Source organism: Dipodomys spectabilis, unplaced genomic scaffold (genome assembly GCF_019054845.1).
Source record: "Dipodomys spectabilis isolate Male_0828 unplaced genomic scaffold, ASM1905484v1 ptg000036l, whole genome shotgun sequence".
NCBI lineage: Eukaryota > Metazoa > Chordata > Mammalia > Rodentia > Heteromyidae > Dipodomys > Dipodomys spectabilis.
This window is the reverse complement of record NW_024870713.1, coordinates 1,250,361-1,272,703: the sequence shown is the minus strand read 5'-3', so window position 1 is coordinate 1,272,703 and position 22,343 is coordinate 1,250,361. Positions and strand designations below refer to the sequence as shown.

The 22,343-nt window shown below is 36.6% G+C and overlaps 1 protein-coding gene across 4 annotated transcripts in view; it reads left to right on the top strand.

Annotated features, from left to right (window-relative positions):
- Pou2f1 (POU class 2 homeobox 1) overlaps positions 1-22,343 on the top strand; it is a 157,984-nt gene that overhangs the window by 84,607 nt on the left and 51,034 nt on the right. For 2 of the 4 annotated variants that reach the window (XM_042677322.1, XM_042677321.1), the window contains exons 1-3: positions 6,581-6,784; positions 10,123-10,188; positions 21,716-21,816. In XM_042677322.1, coding sequence (XP_042533256.1) covers positions 6,757-6,784; positions 10,123-10,188; positions 21,716-21,816 — 195 coding nt within the window. In that variant the 5' untranslated portion in view covers positions 6,581-6,756. Of the gene's footprint in view, positions 1-6,580; positions 6,785-10,122; positions 10,189-21,715; positions 21,817-22,343 lie in introns of those variants that run through there. The other 2 variants (XM_042677323.1, XM_042677324.1) reach the window with 1 other exon arrangement.

The following is a 22,343-nucleotide window of genomic DNA, read 5'->3' as shown; positions in this document are numbered from 1 at the left end:
ATTTTTTTTTGGAGGGGGGGGGTCTGGTCGTGGGGCCTGAACTCTGGGCCTAGGCGCTGTCCCTCAGCTCTTCAGCTCAAGGCTAGTGCTCTACTACTTGAGCCACAGCGCCACTTCCGGCTTTTTTCTTTTTGCTTGTGTGGTGCTGAGGAATCGAACCCAGGGCCTCAGGCATGCAAGGCAAGTGCTCTACCACTGAGCCACCTTCCCAGCCCCCTCAAGTGGGCATATTTATACAATGTACACTTTCTCTCATTCTTACTCCAGTACTGCTTCCTATTATGTCTACTTTCTCAACAGTTCTCTGCTTACTTAATTGATTAGGCAGTGCTACATTACTGCTTGACACAACATCTAATGCCCTTCAGCATGCTCAGTGCTTAATCCTCAAGATATGGCTTACATCTGCTTCTGAGGTTGAGTTTTCAGTGTGAGGTTATCAAGAGTCATTCATCTACAAGTGGGAGGCTCCTACCAGTAATCCCAGCTTAAGGGAGGGAGGCAACCTGGATATAAAGTTTTAGAGACCTCATCTCAAAAAATAACCAGGCATGGTGGAATTTGGCCTAACAGCTATGGGAGAAACATAAATAGGAGACTGTAGGTCCAGGCCAACTAGGAAAACTCAAGGCCCTGTCTCATAAATGACTAGTACAGAAAGGGCTGAGGACATGACTCAAGCAGCAGAGTGACTGCTAGCAAGCATAAGACCCTGACTTCAAATCTCAAATCTTAATACCAAACAAAAAAAGATGAATTTGCTTGTTTTTGCTCCCAAGCCTGTTAATGTTAGTGTACTAACATTAACAAATTACCCTATTTGTAAAAGCAAAAAAATAAAAACAAAAAACAAAAAAAAATACCAGGAAAAGTTTCTGTGAAAGTTTAAGTTGAATGTCTTGAAAAGATTTGATAAGGGGTAATGACTGAAAAAACACTACTGAATTAGTTTTGAGCAAGGTCACTATGAAATATTAGGAATAAATTCTAGAAAGAAGAAAAAAGGAAGAAAAGAAAGGACGGGTATTCTGCATTCGGAGTGCTTATTGTGTTATTTTGGCAGCACTGGGACTGGACTTGCGAGGCGGGTTCGCGGCCTCTTGGGCCTCAGCCCCCTTCTCATGTTAGTGTGGTTTTCTGAACTTGCGAGGCGGGTTCGCGGCCTCTTGGGCCTCAGCCCACCTCTCATGTTAGTGTGTTTTTCTGAACTTGCGAGGCGGGTTCGCGGCCTCGTGGGCCTCAGCCCACCTCTCATGTTAGTGTGTTTTCAAACAGAGCTCTCAGCTTTGGCATAGGACCCTGATCCTCTCTACTCTGCCTCCCCTGTAGCTGGGATTGTAGGTAGGAGCTACATAGCTGGCTTGTTTTTGAGATAGGGTGTCATTATATTTCTTTGTTTTTTGTTTTTTTCAAAGTGACAAACTTTGAACCTCTCCTTGCTAACTTTCCTAGTAGCTGGGATTTATTTACAGGCCAGAACCACCATGCCCAATTTCTCATATACTTTTTTTTTGTTGTTGTTGGTCGTAGGGCTTGAACTCTGGGCCTGGGCGCTGTCCCTCAGCTCTTCAGCTCAAGGCGAGCGCTCTACCACTTGAGCTACAGCGCCACTTCCAGTTTTCTGGTGGTTTATTGGAGATAAGAGTCTTGAGGTCTCTCCTGCCCGGGCTGGCTTTGAACCATGATCCTCAGATCTCAGCCTCCTGAGTAGCTAGGATTACAGGCGTGAGGCACCAGCGCCTGGCTTCATATACTTTTAAAGTGGTTGTTTTGTTCAGTTTTCAAAACCAATATTGTGAGGTAAAATCAACTATTAAAAAAATAAAGGCGGGCTAGAGGTGTGGTTCAGTGGTGGTATGATATTTAATTTTTTTTAAATGATATATCATTTGAACTTTCTGATTAATCAAAGTCACATATTTCCATCTCATGGGATAACAATTCTTGCATATATATTTTCATCTGATGCCTCCTAGTTTACTAATCCCCTCTTACTTTCTCTGCCACTTAGTTGTGTGACCCTAAGGTAATTCTCTCAGCCTCAGTTTACTTATGAAATTAAGATTACCCTTTAGAGTCTCTTGTTTGGCAGTGCTTGATAGCCAAATTGATAACTAAATTTTCTTTTTGGTGTTGATCCATGTGGATTTTCTGTAAATGATAGAAATTCCATTTTTGTATATATTTATTTAATACTGAGAGCCTTACCCACTAAGCTCTAAACATTCTTATGCCATGAGAATGGTGGTCCTTGTCCTTGAGTTTAAAGTTTTCAAATCTTAGAATATTCTTTTATATTTGGGCATTATTGGCAAATTATTTTAAGTTGTATGTGGATGTCAGGGAGTTTTTATATTTGTTGTTTTGTCTTGGGGTGAGTTATTTCTAAGTAATTTGCAATTCTTGTGTGTGTGTGTCCATTTACACACATACATGCCAGTACTAGGGCTAGAACTCAGGGCCTGGGCACTGTCCATTAGATTTTTTTTGCTCAAGGCTAGTATTCTACCATGTGAGCCATACTTCTACCTTACACCGCTACCCCCCCCCCCTCCCCGCCAACACCCCCCTGGTTAATTGGAGATAGTGTCAAACTTTCCTGCCCAGGCTGGCTTTAAACTGCAATTAGGGAATGGTTGGTGAATTAGACATCTTCACCCATTAGACTAGGTATAGAACCATTACAGAACAATGTGTGCAATTGACTCTTCATGTAGAATGTGCCCCAGTTTGCATGCAAGTGACTTAGCAAGGTAGAGTATAAGCTGACCTCAGTTCACACACACTAAAAGATGTGGTTTCTTTATGTATTTGTTTTCCTGTTAGGATCAATTTAGCATGGTATTTTTTTACTCTTTTTATTAGCATACATTACTTACAGGGTGTATTCTATTGTGACATTTCTACTCAGATATACGCTGTATTCCACTTAGTGTTACTCCTTCTAATACACTCCCGTCTCCTTCCTAAAACAGTTTTAACAGATCATTGTTGTGTTTTTATAAATGCCATCTACTTTTACCATATTCATCCTCATTTACCCTCCATATTTGCACAACCCCAAGTACCCTCTCCCAGTACAGCCGGTTTCTCCTTCCCCACGCAACCCTCTGTTGATAAGCAGCTTTCATTGAAGTTCTTTATGCTAAATCCATATACAGTTGCAATGTATTTACTCACTTCCTAACAAAGATATGTTTTGAAGTACAAGTTTGTAGTTAATATTGCTCTTGATTTCTAATGAAATCTAGACTAGCCCAAAACTTTGCTTATCAGTGTAAGGTTATTTTTGAATTAATAATATTAGCTATGGATTCTGGGTGATGGAAGAATATTCTTCCCTCCTTTTGGAAAAAGGACACATTTTTGGCAAAATTTTGAATTATATAAATATAATTGTCCTTTCAGCTCCTCCTTATACTTCCGTATGATACTGTTTCCTATTCTTTCTAGTTTCTATAAATCTTTTTCCCTATCTCCTGTAGTTCATCTAAACATCAGATATTTTAAGAGTGTTAGTCTCTTCTTTAAAGGAAACAACCATTATGTCAAACCAATATGTTGAAAGAGAGCAGTTGAATTGGATTAATTCATACTGACAATTCCACAAACCTTTCTGGGGAAAAAGTTAGAAAGTGTGTGTGTGTGTGTGTGTGTGTGTGTGTGTGTGTGTGTGTGTGTGTGTGTGTGTGTGTGTGTGTGTGTGTGTTATTTTTAGTTTTAATCCAAGTATGTCTTTGCTGATATTTCAGGCAAAAGACTTGAAGATCACCGAAGGGATTTTTCTTGCTTTTTCTACTGTAGTGTATAGCTTCTCAGAGGAGATGAGGGGGATCCCATCCTGCATAGTAAAGTAGCCCGTGTGAGTTAGAGAGCTGCATTCTCACTATAGTGCAGAGGCACCATACAATTGTTTTGTGCTAGGGGTATGGGATTACACTACAGGGTGTAGAAAATATGTCAGTGGTCTGGCTATAAGCTCTAAGTCATCTCTTCTTGATGTATATGAAAGACAAAATGGGCAAACAAAAGGTATTTGAAAGGTATTACTGCATAAACTACAAAAAGGCAGATAGTAAGTTGCAGAGATATTCTTTAACAAATGCAAGCAATAAATTCGTTTTGTGAATATAGAAGAGAAAGGAATAAAACATTTACTGGCACCTACTGTATTCTAGTTATACTCACTGTTGCTTTTCACATTTTCCACCAAACTGAACTTGTACAGTTGAACACAGTATACTTTTAAAATTCATTTCATGTTGTGTTTAACTTTAGTTTCTTTTTTTCTTTTTTTTCTGGGTCCGGTCGTGGGGCCTGAACTCTGGGCCTGGGCGCTGTCCCTCAGCTCTTCAGCTCAAGGCTAGCGCTCTACCACTTAAGCCACAGCGCCACTTCCGGCTTTTTTCTTTTTTGCTTATGTGGTGCTGAGGAATCAAACCCAGGACCTCATGCATGCAAGGCAAACGCTCTACCACTGAGCCACCTTCCCAGCCCTAACTCTAGTTTCTTGTATGGGAGGCAGGAAATGTTTCTTTTTTGATTTTTCCCTTCTTTAGCCCTGTTTTACCAAAATCCTTTTAAAACCTTCAAAAATGCATTTGGAATTTGCGTTCTCCAGAATGGGAGGAGCTGTAATAGTCTCTTAGGCACTCACTGGCACTCACTGGCAGTGTGAAAGTTTCTCCTCCAGCTTCCAACATATTTTGTGATTGTTTAAAACAGAGAAATAACAGTATAAGTAGAGTGCGCTTTAAGTTTTTGTTTTTGTTTTTAAATACTGACTGTCAGAGACTCAACACCTGTAATCCTAGCTACTCAGGAGGCTGATATCTGAGGATCAGAGTTTGAAGCCAGGCTGGGCAGGAGAGTCTGTAAGACTCTTATCTCCAATTAACCAGTACTAAGCTGGAAGTGGAGCTGTGGTGCAAGTGGCAGAGCACTAGCCTTGAGCAAAAAAAAATCTCAGGGACAGCACCCAGACCCTGAGTTCATGCTCCAGGCCCACTTCTCCACACCCCACGCCACCCCCAAGTTTAATTTTAGCTTTAATGTTGTGGAAAAGTAAATAGACATTTTAAAAATCAGATGTGATATGCTTAAAGACAGGTGCTAAAGAAAAGCAAATAATGGGAGGACACCCTCGAGAACTCTCCTTATAGATATCTATCTAGTGAACTCAATGTATCTGTTGATGCTTGATTTTTAAACACACAGCCTTTGACAACAGTTACTGGTCTCTTTTCTCCTTTTTTACTACTGAAAACAAGGCATTCACTACCACCTACCACACAATTCCCTCAATGCATGTACAACTCATCCATAATGCATAGGAATAGCCAAGAGCTCAGATCTTAGGGTCAAGCAAGATCTGGTTTTAAATTCTGACTCCAAATTATTAATATGCCATTGCATAAAATGTGCCTTAGATCTCTGTAAGTCAGTTTCTTTATTCGTCAAAAGAGTATTAATCCCTGATTTGTTTTTTTAATCTTCCCCTGAATTACCTTTAATGATAAGCATATAATTTCGTTCGAAATTCCTGAAATGTACTGAGCAAACATGTTCAAAGACACATGTATAACTGGGAGGCACAGAGAGATGCATTAAATTTATTTGAAAATACAAAGTAATTCTACAGTTTACAAAGCCCATTTTTGACGATCTGTATGCTAAGTAACAGAATATTTTCTTTCTGAGTTGTGATTTTGATGGGAGGATATTTATTGCATAATCAGTAGAATTTTAATCTGTCCATTTGATTAGTATGAAAAGACTTACAGACAATGAATATCCATACTCTCAAAGATAATTCCGCACATACCACCCTACTTTGGAACTTACACTGTTGCTGTGTTTTAAGTAGGACTTTCTCTTGACAGTGTTAATAACTGGAAAATTTCCTATCAGTAGACTAGCACCATCTTGACAGCCTACCTTGCTAATTGTTTCATAGGGATTATTTGGATTGTGTAGAAAGCTTTTTGCAAATCTTCTTATTACTGAAGTCATTGTTGCCAGCAGGAATAAGATTAAAGGTGCTTAAGTCTGTAGAGTTGTTTCTAATTTGTACATGTCATTTTAGTGGCATTCTATGAAAACTCTGTCTGCTGTCCATCCCTTCTCCCCTGGTACAGTCTCAAGTTAGGTCCAAGAAGCCTGGCCATTGGAAGAAATCTCATTTTATCCTCCTAATTATTATGCTGGCACTCCGGAGATAATTTTTCCCTTCTTGCACTGCCAATTAATATGCAAATAAGCTGATAAATATTTATGTAATGATTTAAATTATGCAGGGAGTGCTTTCAGTGTATTCTGTAAATGAATTGTTCATGGACTTCAAAGTGCTGGCTGCTGTGCTAACGAGGAGAGATTTGCATAAGGCCCTAATCACGCGCATACTGATTAAGCTTCATTATGGAAACTGCCAGCTGCAATCTTTGTTTCTATTTTATTACAAAAAGGGGAACTTTTCATGCTTCAGTTGCCTTGACAATGTCAGTCCTAGCTGGTAGGAGAGACTAAAACTCCTGTGAGCAACTGAAGTTTCCTTATTCAGTTGAAGATTGCTATGGTGTAACTGAAGTTGTATTTTGTGTCTCTTGTTAATTCACTTTCCACTTCCTCCACCCTGTTCTCTTAAGAACAAAGTACAGATTTGTTAGAAATAGTAGTACCTTCCTACCCCCACCCCAGACTGCTAACCTGTTTCTTCCCTACTTTGGACTGTCCGCACCTCTAGAAGATTTCACAGCAATGCTGGACTGCAGTGACTATGTTCTAGGTGGGTACCAGCACAGTTCTTTTCTTAGAAGCTTTAATATGGAAATAGTGGGTGTGGGGTTGACTATGCATAAATGCTTAATCACATATGCAACCAGTGAGGGGAGTGGGTTGAGCAGGGAAGGAGGGAAGCATTTGCAAAGCACAAGCATACTTGAGCTTGCTGTAGGTTCCTCCCTAGGACTAGCTCTTCTGGTTCAGCGTGTGTTATTTTCAGTAAATGCTGTGGATTTAGAATTTAGCTTGAATGGAGGGCTTTTTTGTGTTTTGGAAATTTCTGTGGAAAAAAAAATTTTTAATGTAGTTCTAATAGCATTTTAAATCAGAACCAAGATATAAACTACTTAAATAACATGTGCATATTAATAAAAATACTTTGCATACATAATGAGAATGTAGCGTATGAAAAATGTTCAATGAAAGGTAAGGTGGAAACAAGCTACAGAATTGTTTGCCTAAATATTAATACAGCAGGTGACTGCTGTGCTTTCTGTGCCAAATCTGTACTGGATTACTGTTTGCAAATTTTGTGTATTATCCTTTCTTTTTATTTTTTAAAACCAATTTTGTTCCTTGCATTTTTGGGAACACTATATTTTTAGAGTTTTCCCTATAGAACAGCAAGTTTTTTCAGGAGGGAGGTGTTTTACTTAAATATTTAAGCCATCTTTAGTGACTGAGATTTAAAATAGATTGTAAATTAAGGTGCCTTGATACTTAAAAATATGGTGACCGTATTTCATATGGAGTTTTGTTTACATGTACAATAACTGAAACCTTTTTGGGATAACAGGGAAGTCAGATGATATGCACTCTAATAACTGGGAGATTTTAAGTTTAAAACTTTTGCACATGATTTTTTTCCTATGTACTATTTTCCGTTCTTGAAATCTGAAGCTATTTCTAACACCTTAACAGTTGTCAAGGATAAAGTAAATTAAAGTAAATTACTTCAGGAAATGATTGAATTCTTAGCAGAAAGCATGGCCTAAACCATCAGTGTAAAAACCACTGCCTAAAGGGTACATGGCACAAACTACAGGTTGATGTCGAGTTGAGTCAAATTGCAACTTTAAACTGAGTATCAGGTTCATTATGTTTAGTCAGACCTACTTTTAAAAAAAATACTGCTTAGAGAGAAAAATACTTTAAATATCAAACAAGAATCTACTTGTATTTTCTCTTTCACATTTCCTAAGTTGGGAACTCAAGAAATTAAAGGAAAATAGCTTTTTAAAATATTCTAGCATTATTTTCAAAGTTAGAAATTATGTTGTTACTTTCAGTTAGCAGGGAATATTATTGAAACACTTGTCATCATTGTTGCACAGCTAATCAGAATCTTACTGTTGGTTCCTTTTTTAAAAAACTGAATTTGTTGTTATTAAGGGGTTGTACAGAGGGATTACCATTTCATAAATCAGTAATGAGTGCATTTCTTTTTTTGGATAAGGTCACCCCTTCCTTCGCTTTCCTCTAGTTCTTCCTCCCATCTCTTTCCACAAGTTACATAGCTCATTTTCCACATAGCGTATACTGGTAGTATTCCCTTTTTGTGTGTTTGATGTAATTTCATTAAATACGCTTAAAGCTCTTAACAGTTTCAGTAGGATATCCTTAGGATATTAACAAGAAATACCTATGACATAAATTTTAATTCATAGATATGGAGATAGGAATCATACAAGATCATGATCTTTGACTTGTTATGAATTTCTTTTTTGTTTCTCTGGTGCCTGTGTATATGGGGAATTGTTACCTCTTATGAATGTTGCTGGTTTATCATATTTCTTCCTTTCCTTGAAAACTGTATATGGTTAAACTTTTATCATGCTCTTTGTTAGCTTTACTAAGATTTTGGTTAAGTCATTCAGAAAGCTGATTTTCACTAAGTTGTACACCTGTTCCTTTCAAGCCTTAGTATACTTTCAGATGGTATTTAAATTTTTCTGGACAGTGCGGGAAGGAAGTGATAGGGTTGCCCTCATTTATGACCACAAGCATACAACTTTTAAGACTTTGCACACCTGAGGAACAAACTAAACATGGGACAGAACTGTCTAAGCCCAGAAGATAAGAATCAGTTATAAAATTTTTTATTCTATTAGGAAATTGTTATGCAGTTTTTACATTTGAAACAAACTGATTTTCTTTTCCCCAGCCCTTAACTGCATGTGGATAATGCACCTATGGACAGTGCAGTTTAGACTTCTAATGATATTTTTATTGCCAACTTAAAACTTTCCTGTAGATAACAAAATGCACTTTTTGGTCAGAAAGTTGGGTACAATATTGTTTTAGGTATTTGTTCTCTACTAATAACTATAGTTAAAAATTTTTAACTCAGTAAAAAGGAAAAGGATTATTGGATTATAAGTGTCATAAGTTAGAGTTTGCAGTAGATATAGAATCAAGGTTACATTTAATATTTATTCTATTTTCACTCTTAAGATTTAAGGAGAGGTAGAGGAAGAGCAGTGTTACTTGTGTCTTATCTTACTTATTTTCTGGGTTAGCTAATATAGCTTGATGATCACTTCTTTACTGTAAAAAACAACCCGTGATTGATTGGATAAACTAAAAGAAGTAAAACCCAATTAAATGAATTCATTTGAGGATTGAAGGTAATAAACTTTTTTAAGTATTTTTTAAGTGATTGTATCAACATTCTCATGTTGACTTGTTCAGTTTGGTTAAGGAGGGGAGTTAATGTGGTAGTATTTTTTTTGGTATTTTCTTTTAGTCTACTTTAATTGTTATTTTGTTATAATGAATTTTTACAGAAAATTTTTCATTTGGGAATAACTTTTCTTACCTTTTGAGGTCCTTCCCCCTCCCCAATTTTATGTCTTTAATGTATTTGATACTTAACATGGTAATGCATTTACTCTTTCTAACCTATTAGATTTATATATTTATATGTTTCTCTTTTTATCTTATTATCTTTAAATAGCTGTACAAAGGAGTTTCCATTTAACAAAACAGTTTATGAATACAGTATATCTTGATCAATGTTACCCCTTTCAACATTCTCACCCATCCCTCCCAACCTACCCCTTCCCTCTATTTTTCTTAATTTACATTTTTTTCACTCTTAGAGTTCTGTATTTCTTAGGAGAATCCTATATATTTAGAAAGATAATTTACTTGTACCTACCTTCCAAGATCCTGAATTTTTTAGGTAATATAATTTGTAACATATTAGCAGGACACATATATACCATCTCTTTGAACTGTATGCCTATGATACTAATTAACCCTTTCCTCTGCCAGTTTTATCCCTTTAACATCTTCTTCAACTTTCGTGATTTAAACATTATCCACTTTGACTTATTGTAGATTCAAGAATGAACAATCCGTCAGAAACCAGTAAACCATCTATGGAGAGTGGAGATAGCAGCACAGGTAAGAGAAAGCTCTTCAGTCCAGCTTTTTAGTTAAATCTAATAGAACTGAAAGGTGAAACTTTCCATTTAACTTGGGCACATACTTGGCAGATGCAGAGAAGCTTGCATATTACATGGTCAAATATGGTTTATACATGTGGGAGCTGGGATTGTATTTATGTAATATTATATAACTTTCTTCTGTAGATTGCTTCTTTTTCTGCTTCCTCTAACAGAAACTAGAGTAGTCATGGGAATAGTTCTTTGGGACAGTATAATAGACTTGTTCCCATCATAGAACATGATTGGTTGAGACAGTTACTTTCTAATTCCTCCAAAAGGGTGATTTGGGAACTCAGAATTGGCACTTGTTAGACTTCTTTTCTTCTATCACTAACAGTGACAGTTGCTTTTTCTCTTTTCTCCACATAGAGCGTTTTTTTAAACTTTTTTATGAAATCTACTGATGAAAGCAAACATCCTAACTATAAAGCATAGTAGCTCAATCCTGTTTGTCAGCTGCACAGGTTGATGTGGCTAATTTACAGATTCTATCTTATAGACCTTTACATTCACTTAATAACCGAAACGTCAGTTTCATAAATACTAAGGGTCTGGGACTGGGGTGTATCTCAGTGGCAAAGTATTTGCTTTGCAAGTACAATGTCTTGTGTTCAATTCCCACTACCCAAAATAAAAACACAAGGAAAAAAAAAACAGTAAAAGAAATCAAATATTAAGGATTTCCCATTGTATTCTTAGTACCTCCTACTAATGTCAATTTGTTAGTTTAGAAATACAGAAGATGTTAGACTTCTGGGTTACATGTTGTCATGTTTGATATACCAGAAATAAATGATAATTTGTTTAAATAAAACAGCCCTGTGTATTAACTTTTTTGTTTAAAAACTAGTAAGCTTATAAACTGCCCCTTTTTCTTTGTTATGTTTTTTATTTGCTTATTAAAAATTAACGAAAAAGAACTCTAGCTTATAATAAAACTGAAGACTCAACATTTTCCAGATTCAAAATAATTTTTTATTGATCATTTTGTGAGATAGCAATGATTATAATAATTTTTATTTGTAAAATTATAAGGAGAATGATATTGTAAAAGTATAAATTTTTTGCCTCCTACCAGATTTATTTAAGCCAAATCCTTTTTTGTTAAACACCCTCAGAAGTTTACAGAAAACCTGTAGTTCAGATTTGCTTTTCAGTATGTAAGATATTGTAGTTGGGGTTATTAGATTTAGTGAAAACCCCTAATCTTCAAGGAGTTAACAATCCATTAAAACAAAAGATGCACAAATAAGTGATTCTGGATGGGTGATGATAAATACTCCAAGAGCTAAATCAGAAAAATACCTTACTTAGTGCTGTTAAGTAGGTATTCTTTGAGGTAGTTTGAATCTATTTGTAGAATGAGTGAAGGACAAAAAGAAAAAAGTAGAACTGAAGTAGAAGACAAAGGCTAGGATTAAAACATATAAAGGATAAAAGATTAAGTTGTCTCTAGTATGCAGTGTAGCCACTGTATGCAATAAGAAAAGGAAAATCAAATACAATAGTGATTTGTCTTCAATATTGTATTTTGCATTTGGAGCACTGTTGGTTCATGCCTGTATTTCTAGTTCCTGGGAGACTAAGAAAAGGAGGATCACTTTTCATGGCCAGCCTGGGCAGAAAAGTGTACGAAGACCCATTCTCAACCCATAGCAGGGTATAGTGGTATATACCTGTCACCTTAGATCTGTGAGATGCTACAAGTAGTAGGATTATGGCTTCAGGCCTGCCTAGGCAGAAAAATCGGTGAGACTCCATCTCAGTGTAAGAAGCTGGGCCCGGTTGCATGTGTCTGTCATCACAGCTATGAATAGAACCTTTTAAAGAGGTGGATCATGCCAGAACAGGAAGCAAGACCCTATCTCAAAAATAACCAATGTAGCCGGGCATTGTGGCTCATGCCTGTAATCTTAGCTATTCAAGAGGCTGAGATGTGAGGATTGAGGTTCAAAGCCAGCCCGGGAAGGAAAGTCCATGAGACTCTTATATCCAATAAACCACTCAGAAAACTGGAAGTAGCGCTGTGGCTCAGGTGGTAGACTGCTAGCCTTGAGCTGAAGAGCTGAAGGACAGCGCCCAGGCCCAGAGTTCAAGCCCTACAACCAACCAAATAAATAAATTAATAACCAACGTAAAATAGGGCTGGAGGTGTAGCTCAAGTGGTAGAATACCTGCCTAGGAAACACGAAGACCCTGAATTAAAATCCTAGTACTGAGGGGGAAAAAATATATCTTGCAGAAAGAAAAATGCATGAGAATTCAATTTAGAGAGAAATTATTTTTAGTTGGATCATGGAAAACTTTGGAAGGTAGAACTTAGACTGTCTTCTGAAGACTCTAGAGCATATCAGTGTGATGGTGGTGGTCACAACACTCAGCATGAAGGTAACATTGGAGGTAACATTTTAAATAAAATTTTTCTAATATTTGTTTTGGAACATTAAAACTTAACTTTCTTTTGAGGGGATGCCTGTATTAGGGCTTCAACTCATGGCTTTGCACTTTTTTTTTTTGGTTGGTCGTGGGGCTTGAACTATGGGCTTGGGTGCTGTCCCTGCGCTGTTCAGCTCAAGGTGAGCGCTCTACCACTTGAGCCACAGTACCACTTCTGGTTTTCTAGAAGCTTTTATTGGAGATAAGAGTCTCATGGACTTTCCTGCCCGGGCTCGCTTTGAACCGCGATCCTCAGATCTCAGCCTCCTGAGTAGCTAGGATTACAGGTGTGAGCCACCAGCGCCCAGCTTGGCTTTGCACTCTTGCTTAGCTTTTATGCTAAAGCTGGTGCTCTAACACTTGAGTCATACCTCCACTTCTGGCTTTTTGCTGGTTGATTGGAGATAATAATCTTCCAGATTTGTCTGCCCAGGCTGAATTGTAACTACAATTCTTAGATCTCAGTTTCCTGAGTAGCTAAGATTATAAATATAAGGCACTTGCCTCATTAAACTTATTTTCTTTTAAAGAAATAAACTTATGTGTTGATTCATTGAATTTGTAGTTAACTGTCTTTTTTATTACCTGAACTACTTACTATATCTAAAACTCTTCTAACCTTGTCACTTTCATATCATTTTTCATTCAAGTGACCTCCCCCTCCAATAACACCAACATTTTTCTGACAAATTAAAACTCTAAGCAATCTAATGTCCATTTATAAAGTTGCATTTTCCAATATCATTATGATAAGTTCCAGGTAATGTACTATTAATGAGAGCCATCACTGGGTTAGTCAGAAAGAGATGACTAAACATCATTTTCTTTAACATGGAGAGAAAGGATCCGGAAAAACTAGGCCACCAGTGAAATAACATACTCCAAGATGTGTGAACCAGCACTTGGAAACACTTCCAGATAAAATACCAGCATTTTTAAAAGCCTCAGATAATCACCAGGAAACAAGCTTCAGACTTCTCATTTAACAAGAGTAGAGCAATTACAGATTTCAAATTCTGAAGGCTTTTCTTCCTCCCTCAAACAAAAAAAGGCACTGACATTGAGCTCAGTGCCTCATGCATATTAGTGGGCATGCTATAATTTGAGCCATGCCTTTTTTTTAAACGTTGCTTACTGCTGCAAACCTCCTATAGCTGGGATAACAACAAGCACGTACCACTTTGTTCAGTCATTAGTTGAGTTGGATTTCAAGAATTTTTTTTTCTTTTTTGTTGCCTGTGGTGGTCTCAACTATAACAGAATGGTAATATCCTGATCCCCACCTTCCAAATAGCCAGAATTACAGGCTTAAGCCTCTGAGCCCCATTGGATTATCTTATATTTGAACTTGGATTTATCTAAGGATTTATTTTTGATACTTCTTTCTTGCATTATTATTATTTTTTGTCCTAGCAGTACTGAGATTTGAATTCAGGACATTTTACATGCTAGCTGGGCATCCTACCTTTGAACCATGCATCCTATTCTTTTTGCTATAATTATTTTTGAGATAGAATCTTACACACAATTGAAAGGGTTGGTAGGTGAAAAGAAATCCCTGCTTTGTCCAATAGGGCCAGAAAATGTCCGACATATCTACTGAAAGCAGAAGACACTATGCTCAAGTTAGAAAGTAAAGCCTAAGAATCCTAACAATTTTAGATCTGGAGATAGTTCTTAGGGTTATAAAGATAAATGTCATGTTTCCGCACCACAAGGAGATTACAGTTATGAGTGCTAGGGAAAATAAGTAACATGAAAGACAATTGACTGCAATTGGCTGTTTAAATTGTTTCATTGCATAACATTTAGAATGGCATTCCTTAGTTACACTAACCACATGTTTAGTGCATAGTAGCCATGTATGGTTAGAAAGTATCGTAGAAAGTGCTTTTGGACAGTGCTTAATAAGACCATTAAGCAAGAAAAATCAGAAGTAAACCAGACAGCTGAGCACCAATGGCTCATACTTGTCTTTTTTGTTGTTTTTATTATCTTTAAGTAGTTGTACAAAGGAGTTTCAATTCAACCTATCAGTTTATAATTACAGTGCATCTTGATCAATGTTATCCTGTCCATCATGCCATAATCTTAGCTGGGAAGGTGGCTCAGTGGTAGAGCGCTTGCCTTGCATGCATGAGGCCCTGGGTTCGATTCCTCAGCACCACATAAGCAAAAAGAAAAAAGCTGGAAGTGGCACTGTGGCTCAAGTGGTAGAGCGCTAGCTTTGAGCTAAAGAGCTGAGGGACAGCGCCCAGGCCCAGAGTTCAGGCCCCAAGACTAGACCCCCCCCCCCCAAAAAAAAAAAAAAAAAAAGAGTCTCACAGACTCTTTGAGTAGGTTGAGATCTCAGGATCTCAGTTTGAAGCCAGCTCAAGTAGAAAAACGCATGGGATTCTTAAATACAACTAACCAGCAAAAGGCCAAAACTGGGGACATAGCTCAAGGGATAGAACTTCAGTCATTAGTGAAAAAGTCAAGCAAGCTAGAGGCCCTGAGTTCAAGCCACAGTACCAGTACTCACATACATACACGCACACATACATGCATACTCACTCACAAAAGAAGCAAACCAGACAGCCAGTTTGTGGAGTTAGTATTCAGTTTCATCAAGAGTTCAAGACCAAAAAAAAAAAAAAAAGAGTTCAAGACAGAGCACTGTATGGTGGCACTTGGGAAGACAAGGCAGGCCATACTGGGCTATATAACAAGACCCTAGCTCAAAAAAACTGGGAGTAGAAGTTATAATGTGTTTAAAATATGACTCTTGAATTTAACAATTTGTATTTGCTAGGAACGTTTTAAAAAGTTTAAGTAAGGGGTTAGAAAATGAATTGTGATGGATAGAGAAGTGAAAGACTAGTTAACGGAAAGTGTTGATAAATATTAGGCTTGGTTTGTTTGTTTGTTTGTTTACTTATTTGCTGTACTAGGGATTGAATTCAAGGCCTCAAGCTTGCTATTCAGGCACAGTGTCATTTGAGTCACTCTGTCAGCCCTGTTGGTGTGAATTATTTTCAAGATAGTCTTGCTTTATGCCAGGGCAGCCTTGAATGTAATCCTCCTACATGTAATCCTTCCCTACATGGCTATGATGATGGTTACATGCCATCATGATTAGCCATTGGTCAAGATGAAGTTTTGCAGTCTCTTTTTCTTTGCCCAGACTGGCCTCAAACCTCCATCCCTGATCTCTACCTCTCCTATAGCTTGGATTACAAGATTGAGCCACCACAACCAACTAAATGTAGGTAACCCTTAAATTGAAATTCTGTGGTGAACTTACACTGTTAGTGGTTAAAAGCTCAGATCAGAAATAGAATCACTGGGATTCATACCATGGTTCTTTCACTTAATAATTATTTTACCTTGACTATGTTGTTTGTTTCTGTGCCAGTTTTAGCTGTAAGATGGAGATAAATAAAAAATAATGTGTCACATAGTATTAATGAGTTTGTGGAAAGCAAGAAAGTAGCTAACAGTGATTATTCAATATAGCTGTTTGCAATAACTACTGTAAAAACAATGTTAAATAAATAAAACATGTGAAAATATGTCAGAGGGGCCTTCCATTTAAATAATATAGGTGTTTATATACTAACAGAGGAACAGGGCAAAGAAAGGTAGGCCATTGAGGAATTAAAGTTCTTTTAGAAGGGGAAAATGTTGAGTTTTTAGGCACTGTGAATGAAAAAGTTTCTCTTTCTCCTCATCTCCATTCTTCCTTTCTTCTTCTCCTCCGTACTTCCTACTCTCTCTTCTCCTCTTTCCCCACTCTCCCTCTTCCCTTCCTTTGTCTTCTCTTCTCTCCATCTTTCCTGGCACTGGGGCTTGAACTCAGGGCTTCTCACTTGCTTAGCAGGAAGGGGACAGTTGATGGGGAGACTCCATCTCAAGCAGGCTGGGTGAGTGGAGCATGAGGATTACAGTCCAGGTTGGCCTAAGCATAAAGCAAGACCCTATCTTGAAAATAATCAATGAAAAAGCCCAGGCTGTTAGTGCGGTTTAGAGCTCAAGGCTTAGATTCAAACCCTAGTACCTCCAAAACAAAAAAGAGGGGGAAAACAAGGAAAAGCAATTTAAGAACATTCATAATATTACTTAGGAGGTAAGTATACACAGTACAATTGCTGTAGAAATCTATATAGTAATCATCCCTACTGCATCATTAATTTTGATTATACTTCTTGCTTTTGTAGTGGCATAATATCTGTTTGTTGTTACTGTAAGTGGTTCTTTTTCTAGATTTCCATTATTCCAGATTTCTCCTATTTTATGGTGGCTCAAATGGAAGAAACCACCTCCACACACACTGAAAAATGAGCAGTAGCTAAATTTTCTTAGAAGATCTTTTACTCAAGGTTGTTTTGACTTTCTGTGAACTTCAATTGGAGCTTGTTTATCAAGGTGATGGAGTGACAAACACAGATACTGGCACTGTACTCTATAAAGTAACTGAAATGTAAACAATTGGTTAATTATGCAGTTGGTTAATTGGTTACTCCATTTTTACTGATAAGTAGAAATCTTTGAATAATGTACTTTTCTTGATTATTAGGTAGGTTTAATTGACATACTAGTACATAATGATGTTTTCATTATAGATTGACATGTATTATCTAAAATTATCTAAGTATTATCTAAAATATAGCTGCTGAGTTGATGAGAAATATAAATTTTACTTTCCAAAATCTCTCAGGCTATCATTCAAGAGATTATTCTTATTTTTTAACACAGTCCAATGGGAGTATGTTTCATATTACTTGGCCTAATAAGAGATTATAAACAGCCAGATAGTTAGGTGAGGCTTGCTTCTTATAAATAAGTGAATCAATAGGGCAATAACTGTTAGACCTGGCATAAACACTTCAAAGTAGCTCCGCATTATAACACATACTCATTCCTTTTTATGGCTGGATAACATTCTCTTATATGGGTATACCACACTTTGTTTATTCAGTCTTATGTGGGTACACAATTGTGTTGCATCCACTTTTTGATTATTGTAAATAGTACTGCAGTGAATATTTGCATGCATGGATTTGTTCAGTCTGTTTTGTTAACTATTTTGTTTTTATTTTACTTTTCATTTTATTTTTATTTTAGGTATTAGGGTTTGAAATCAGGGTCTTGTACTCAACAAGGCAAGTACTGTACCACTTGAGCCATTCCGTGAGCCCCGCTTTTAATTCTTTAAGGCTGGATCATATATCAAGTGCAGGAAACTTTTTAAAGAACCACCACACTGTTCTCCATAGTGGCTAACCATTTTAATTTCCACATCAATTTGTTCTAGGACTCATCATTTACTGTCTCTGACAGCACTTCTTATTTTTCCTTTTAAAAATTTACATCCATTCTAGTGGGTTTGATAATATACTTAAAAAGTAGTAACTCTTAATTTTCCCCAGGAAAAGTATTAGAAACTGAAGCCTCCCCCCCTCTTTTTTTTTTTAATAGTTTTTCAAGGTATCTCCTTGTATATGATCAAAATATCTTACTATAATGAGACAAAAAGTGGTTCATAATAAAGTGTGTTTACATCTGAGCTTTTAGATGATTCACTTCCCTCACTTGGTGGCCCCAAGAGCCCCTCCTGCATTTATAAGCTTATTTTCTCCCTTATACACACTAAATCTCACAAAGCCCATTATGTCTTTCTTGGAGCAATTACCAGACTCTGTTTTGTTTGAGGACAATGACAGTACCACTTTGCTTTGTTGGTAATCTTTTTTGTAGTACTTGTCCTTCATGTTATTTATTTTCCCTAGCACTTCATAACTTAACTGTAACCTCTTTGTGGTTAAGAAACTAAGAACTATCTCCAGATCTAAAATTGTTAGGATTCTTGGGTTTTATCTTTTAACTTGAGCATAGTGTCTTCTATTTTCAGTAGAAATGTTTTGACATTTCCTTTCCCTTCCCAATCTATCTAGCTAATTCTATCTTATAGTCTTAAGGTTCAACTGAAATGTCGCCTCTAGGAAGTTTCCCTAAAAGAATCTTTTCCCTCTCCTCTTAAAGTTCTCTTTAAATGTTTTGGAAATACTTTATGTGTATCTGGTGTATTTTCTACAATGTGTGTATGTTTCTTTATGAAATTCAAACTAAAACCACAAACTGTACCCTGAGCAAACTCTCTATACCTTCTTTCTTCTCCCATAGTATTCTTTTTTTCCCCTCCAAAGCTGAGGACCAAACTCAGGGCCTTGTGCTCACCAGGCAGGCGCTCTTACACTGAGCTAAACCCCCAGCTCCTCGTATTCATTTTTAATATCTAAAGCTTTATTTTTCCTAGCACTATGATTTTTGTTTTTCTCTTCACAACTGGATGCTCAAACAGTATTTGTTTAATGGATGTATAGATTTGAAACTACTTAAGAGTAAGATCTTACTGCATTCTCTTTTATAAGCTCAGAGTATAGAATTTCAGAAATATAAAGACTCACTAAATATTTATTGAATAAATCATTTTTTCTATGTTCTATTCTTATTTGTTGCTGCTTTTTATGCCTAATAATTATATAATAATGGGAATCATTTCAGCAGCTAAGAAATGGCAGCCTCCCCAATGAGAAAGATTTGTATTTTTTATTATTTGAACTTTTTAAAGTTTACTTCTACAGAAGGGTGCATCATTAGCCAGAAAGACTTCAAGATGGCAAGATACCATAATATTTTAAAAAATTAAAATAATTACAAATACCATAAATAATTAGTACAACTATCATATCTTTATACCATTTCCTGAAGGGGCAGACCCACAGGTACTTAATAGTTTTGAGTGCTGATACTATTAACAGTAGTCTATAGTAGACTATTCTCTAGTAAATAACATGATTTAATGCTTTATGACTTCAAAGAGCTTGTTGTTTTTACAGGAAGTGGAAAGTAAGATCAGCGTGTAGAATTATGGTGGACTCAGAAAATTGTGGTACTAGAAAATTTCCTGTAGAGTATTAATCTCCAAGTGTTTTTCTCCATTTTTCTGGAGAAAATGGATCTCATCTTTCAGCCTTGTTGATGTTTTTACTATATCTTGAGCATAGTTCTGTAATGGTACATAATAGTTTTCTTCCTAGTTTTGTTGAGTTATGATTGACAATGTAATAAGGGCACAATCTTCTCCGTCTCTGCCGTTCTTTCTCTGCTTATGTCTGTCTCCTCTCACTCTTCGGTTTCTGTCTCTGTCTCTGTCTCTGACTCTCTGTCTCTCTGTCTCTCTCTCTCTCTCTCTTCCCCTCTCCTTCTCCCTCTCTTTCTCTCTCCCTCTTTCTTTCTCCCTCTCTCTCTCTCAGATCCAACCAGTAGTCTTGTGTATACAAGCACTCTATTATCACCGAGTTACACATTTATCCAGCCTTCGAAACATTTGCTTTGTAGACTTGGTCTAACCTCTAATTCAATCTTTCTTCCTCTATGTGTGAAGTATTAGGATTACAGGTTTCCACCAGCACGTGTGTACTCTTTATTTTCATTACCTATGTATGTCTAAGTTGTTGTTTAATTCTTGTTTGTAAGAAACTTTAAGAAAAAACAAGAGTGATGGTATCTTCGAATTTTTAAACAAGTCGTGTGTACTATGTGAAAAAAATTAACTATGTGACTTGTGGGCAGTTACAGGAGGGAGAAACTGGGGGAAAACAAAGAAAGGAGTGACCTTGTCCAAGAAGAAATGTACTTATTACCTGACTTACAAAATGCTGACACCTTAAAAACAATAAAATTTTATTAATAAAAATGTGTGTATGTTATTTTTATACTTATGTCAAGGAAACCTTAAATAGCCCTTGGATTCATTCAGTATACCTACCTAAAATTAGGACAGTTAAACCAAGCATGTTGGCTCAAATCTACAAATCCCAGCTACTCAGAAAATAGAGATGGGTGGAACCAAAGTTTGAGGACAGCCTGGGCAAAGAGAACAAAATAGGATACCTGTCATCCCAGCTTTGCAGAAAACAGAATGATTTTCATCTAAAGACTGACTCTGGCAAAAACATAAGGCCCAGTCTGAAAAATAACTAATGCAATACATAGCTTAGTACATAGCCCTGGCTCTGAAATTAAATCTCATCACCACTCAAAGAAAAAAAGAAATTAGCACTCCTAGAAATCATGCTTTTAAGATTCTAGCTTGTATTCTCCTAGCTGGTCTTCTCTGGGTCTGTGTGCATACAGGTATGAGGATGGAACTGTGGGATGTACCAAGTGGTAGGAATTGGAAATTTAGAACCATATCTGTTTGTTGTTATTATTTTTGCCGGTTCCTGTGCTCTGTTATGTTTTACTTAGTACAAAGTATTATGGATATTTTTCTAAATATCTGAATGTATCAATTTGAAGACAATATATTATGCCCCCTAGAAAATATTTCTGGATGATAGGACGCTATCTTTACATAAAATCACATCATGGTATATATGGTTTAAAAGCCTTGGTGTGGCATTTCAAAAAACTATAGCAGAGCTCTTGCTAGTACAACATATGTAATAATCTGTACTTTGAGCTGAAGAAATCAATCCAACATATTTGTTTTCTTCATGCTTATAAAAGATTACTTTCACCAACATACTGACACTCATTAAAGTGTTTACATCATTAGTAAGTCCTTACAAAAACAACCATGAATTTCCTCTCTGTAATCAAAATATCAAATAAAATGAAAAGAGAGCCTAACCTGTCTACCATTGTTTACAAGCGTGAGATTGATGTCTTCCTTTAAGCCATTGTTAAGTTTCATGCTAGTTCCAACCCCAATTGCTCTAAATGAGATTGCTAACACTCTCACGATTATTTTATTGTTTGCATTTTTATGTCTGTTTTTTATACTTTATTGCTGTTACCATATTTGTCCTATAATCTTGCCTTTTGAAGAGAAACCATTTTACCATGTTTTCTTTATTTTGAATCCCTTCTCTTTAGAGGTATTTAGAAAAGTACTTATCCAATAAATTGTTAAGGAATGTTGGTAACCAAAGCCTAGGACTTTGTTTCATTTGAGTATATTTCCCTTAATAGTTACAATCATTTCACTTGCTTTTTAGGCACACAAACAAATGGTCTGGACTTTCAGAAGCAGCCTGTGCCAGTTGGAGGAGCAATCTCAACAGCCCAGGCTCAGGCTTTCCTTGGACATCTCCATCAGGTAGAATATACTGCTCAACCATAAATGAGAGTAAAAGAGACATAAAATGCTATGACCTAGGCAAGTTATTAACAATTTAAACCTAGTGTTTATCATATTTAATTATATATGTGTAGTGCAGAATCATTATAGCTAGCTACCTAGCTTTTGACCTAAAGAATGTCTTATTGAATGGAATGTATATAACTGAGTCATTATTCTTAATGAGTGTGAATCTGTGGCAACTAGCTGAAGTGTAGTAATTAGAGTCATCCAAAATGCTATAGCTGAAAGGGTATGGTGTAAGTGATATAATAATACCCCTGCCTAGCAAGCATGAGGCCCCTAACTTCAATCCCTAGTTGCCAAAAGTTTAAAAAGTGATATAGGTACTATTGTCTGAGACCTGCTATGTAAGGCTCTGAGCTCAAAACTAATACCCCTCCTTTAAAATGGCTCCAGACCAATGTAGTTTGAGAAAACTACTTGCAGCCATCAGTTGATTGACTGTGAACCCTCTAATTTGAGATTTAAAAACACCTCAATTT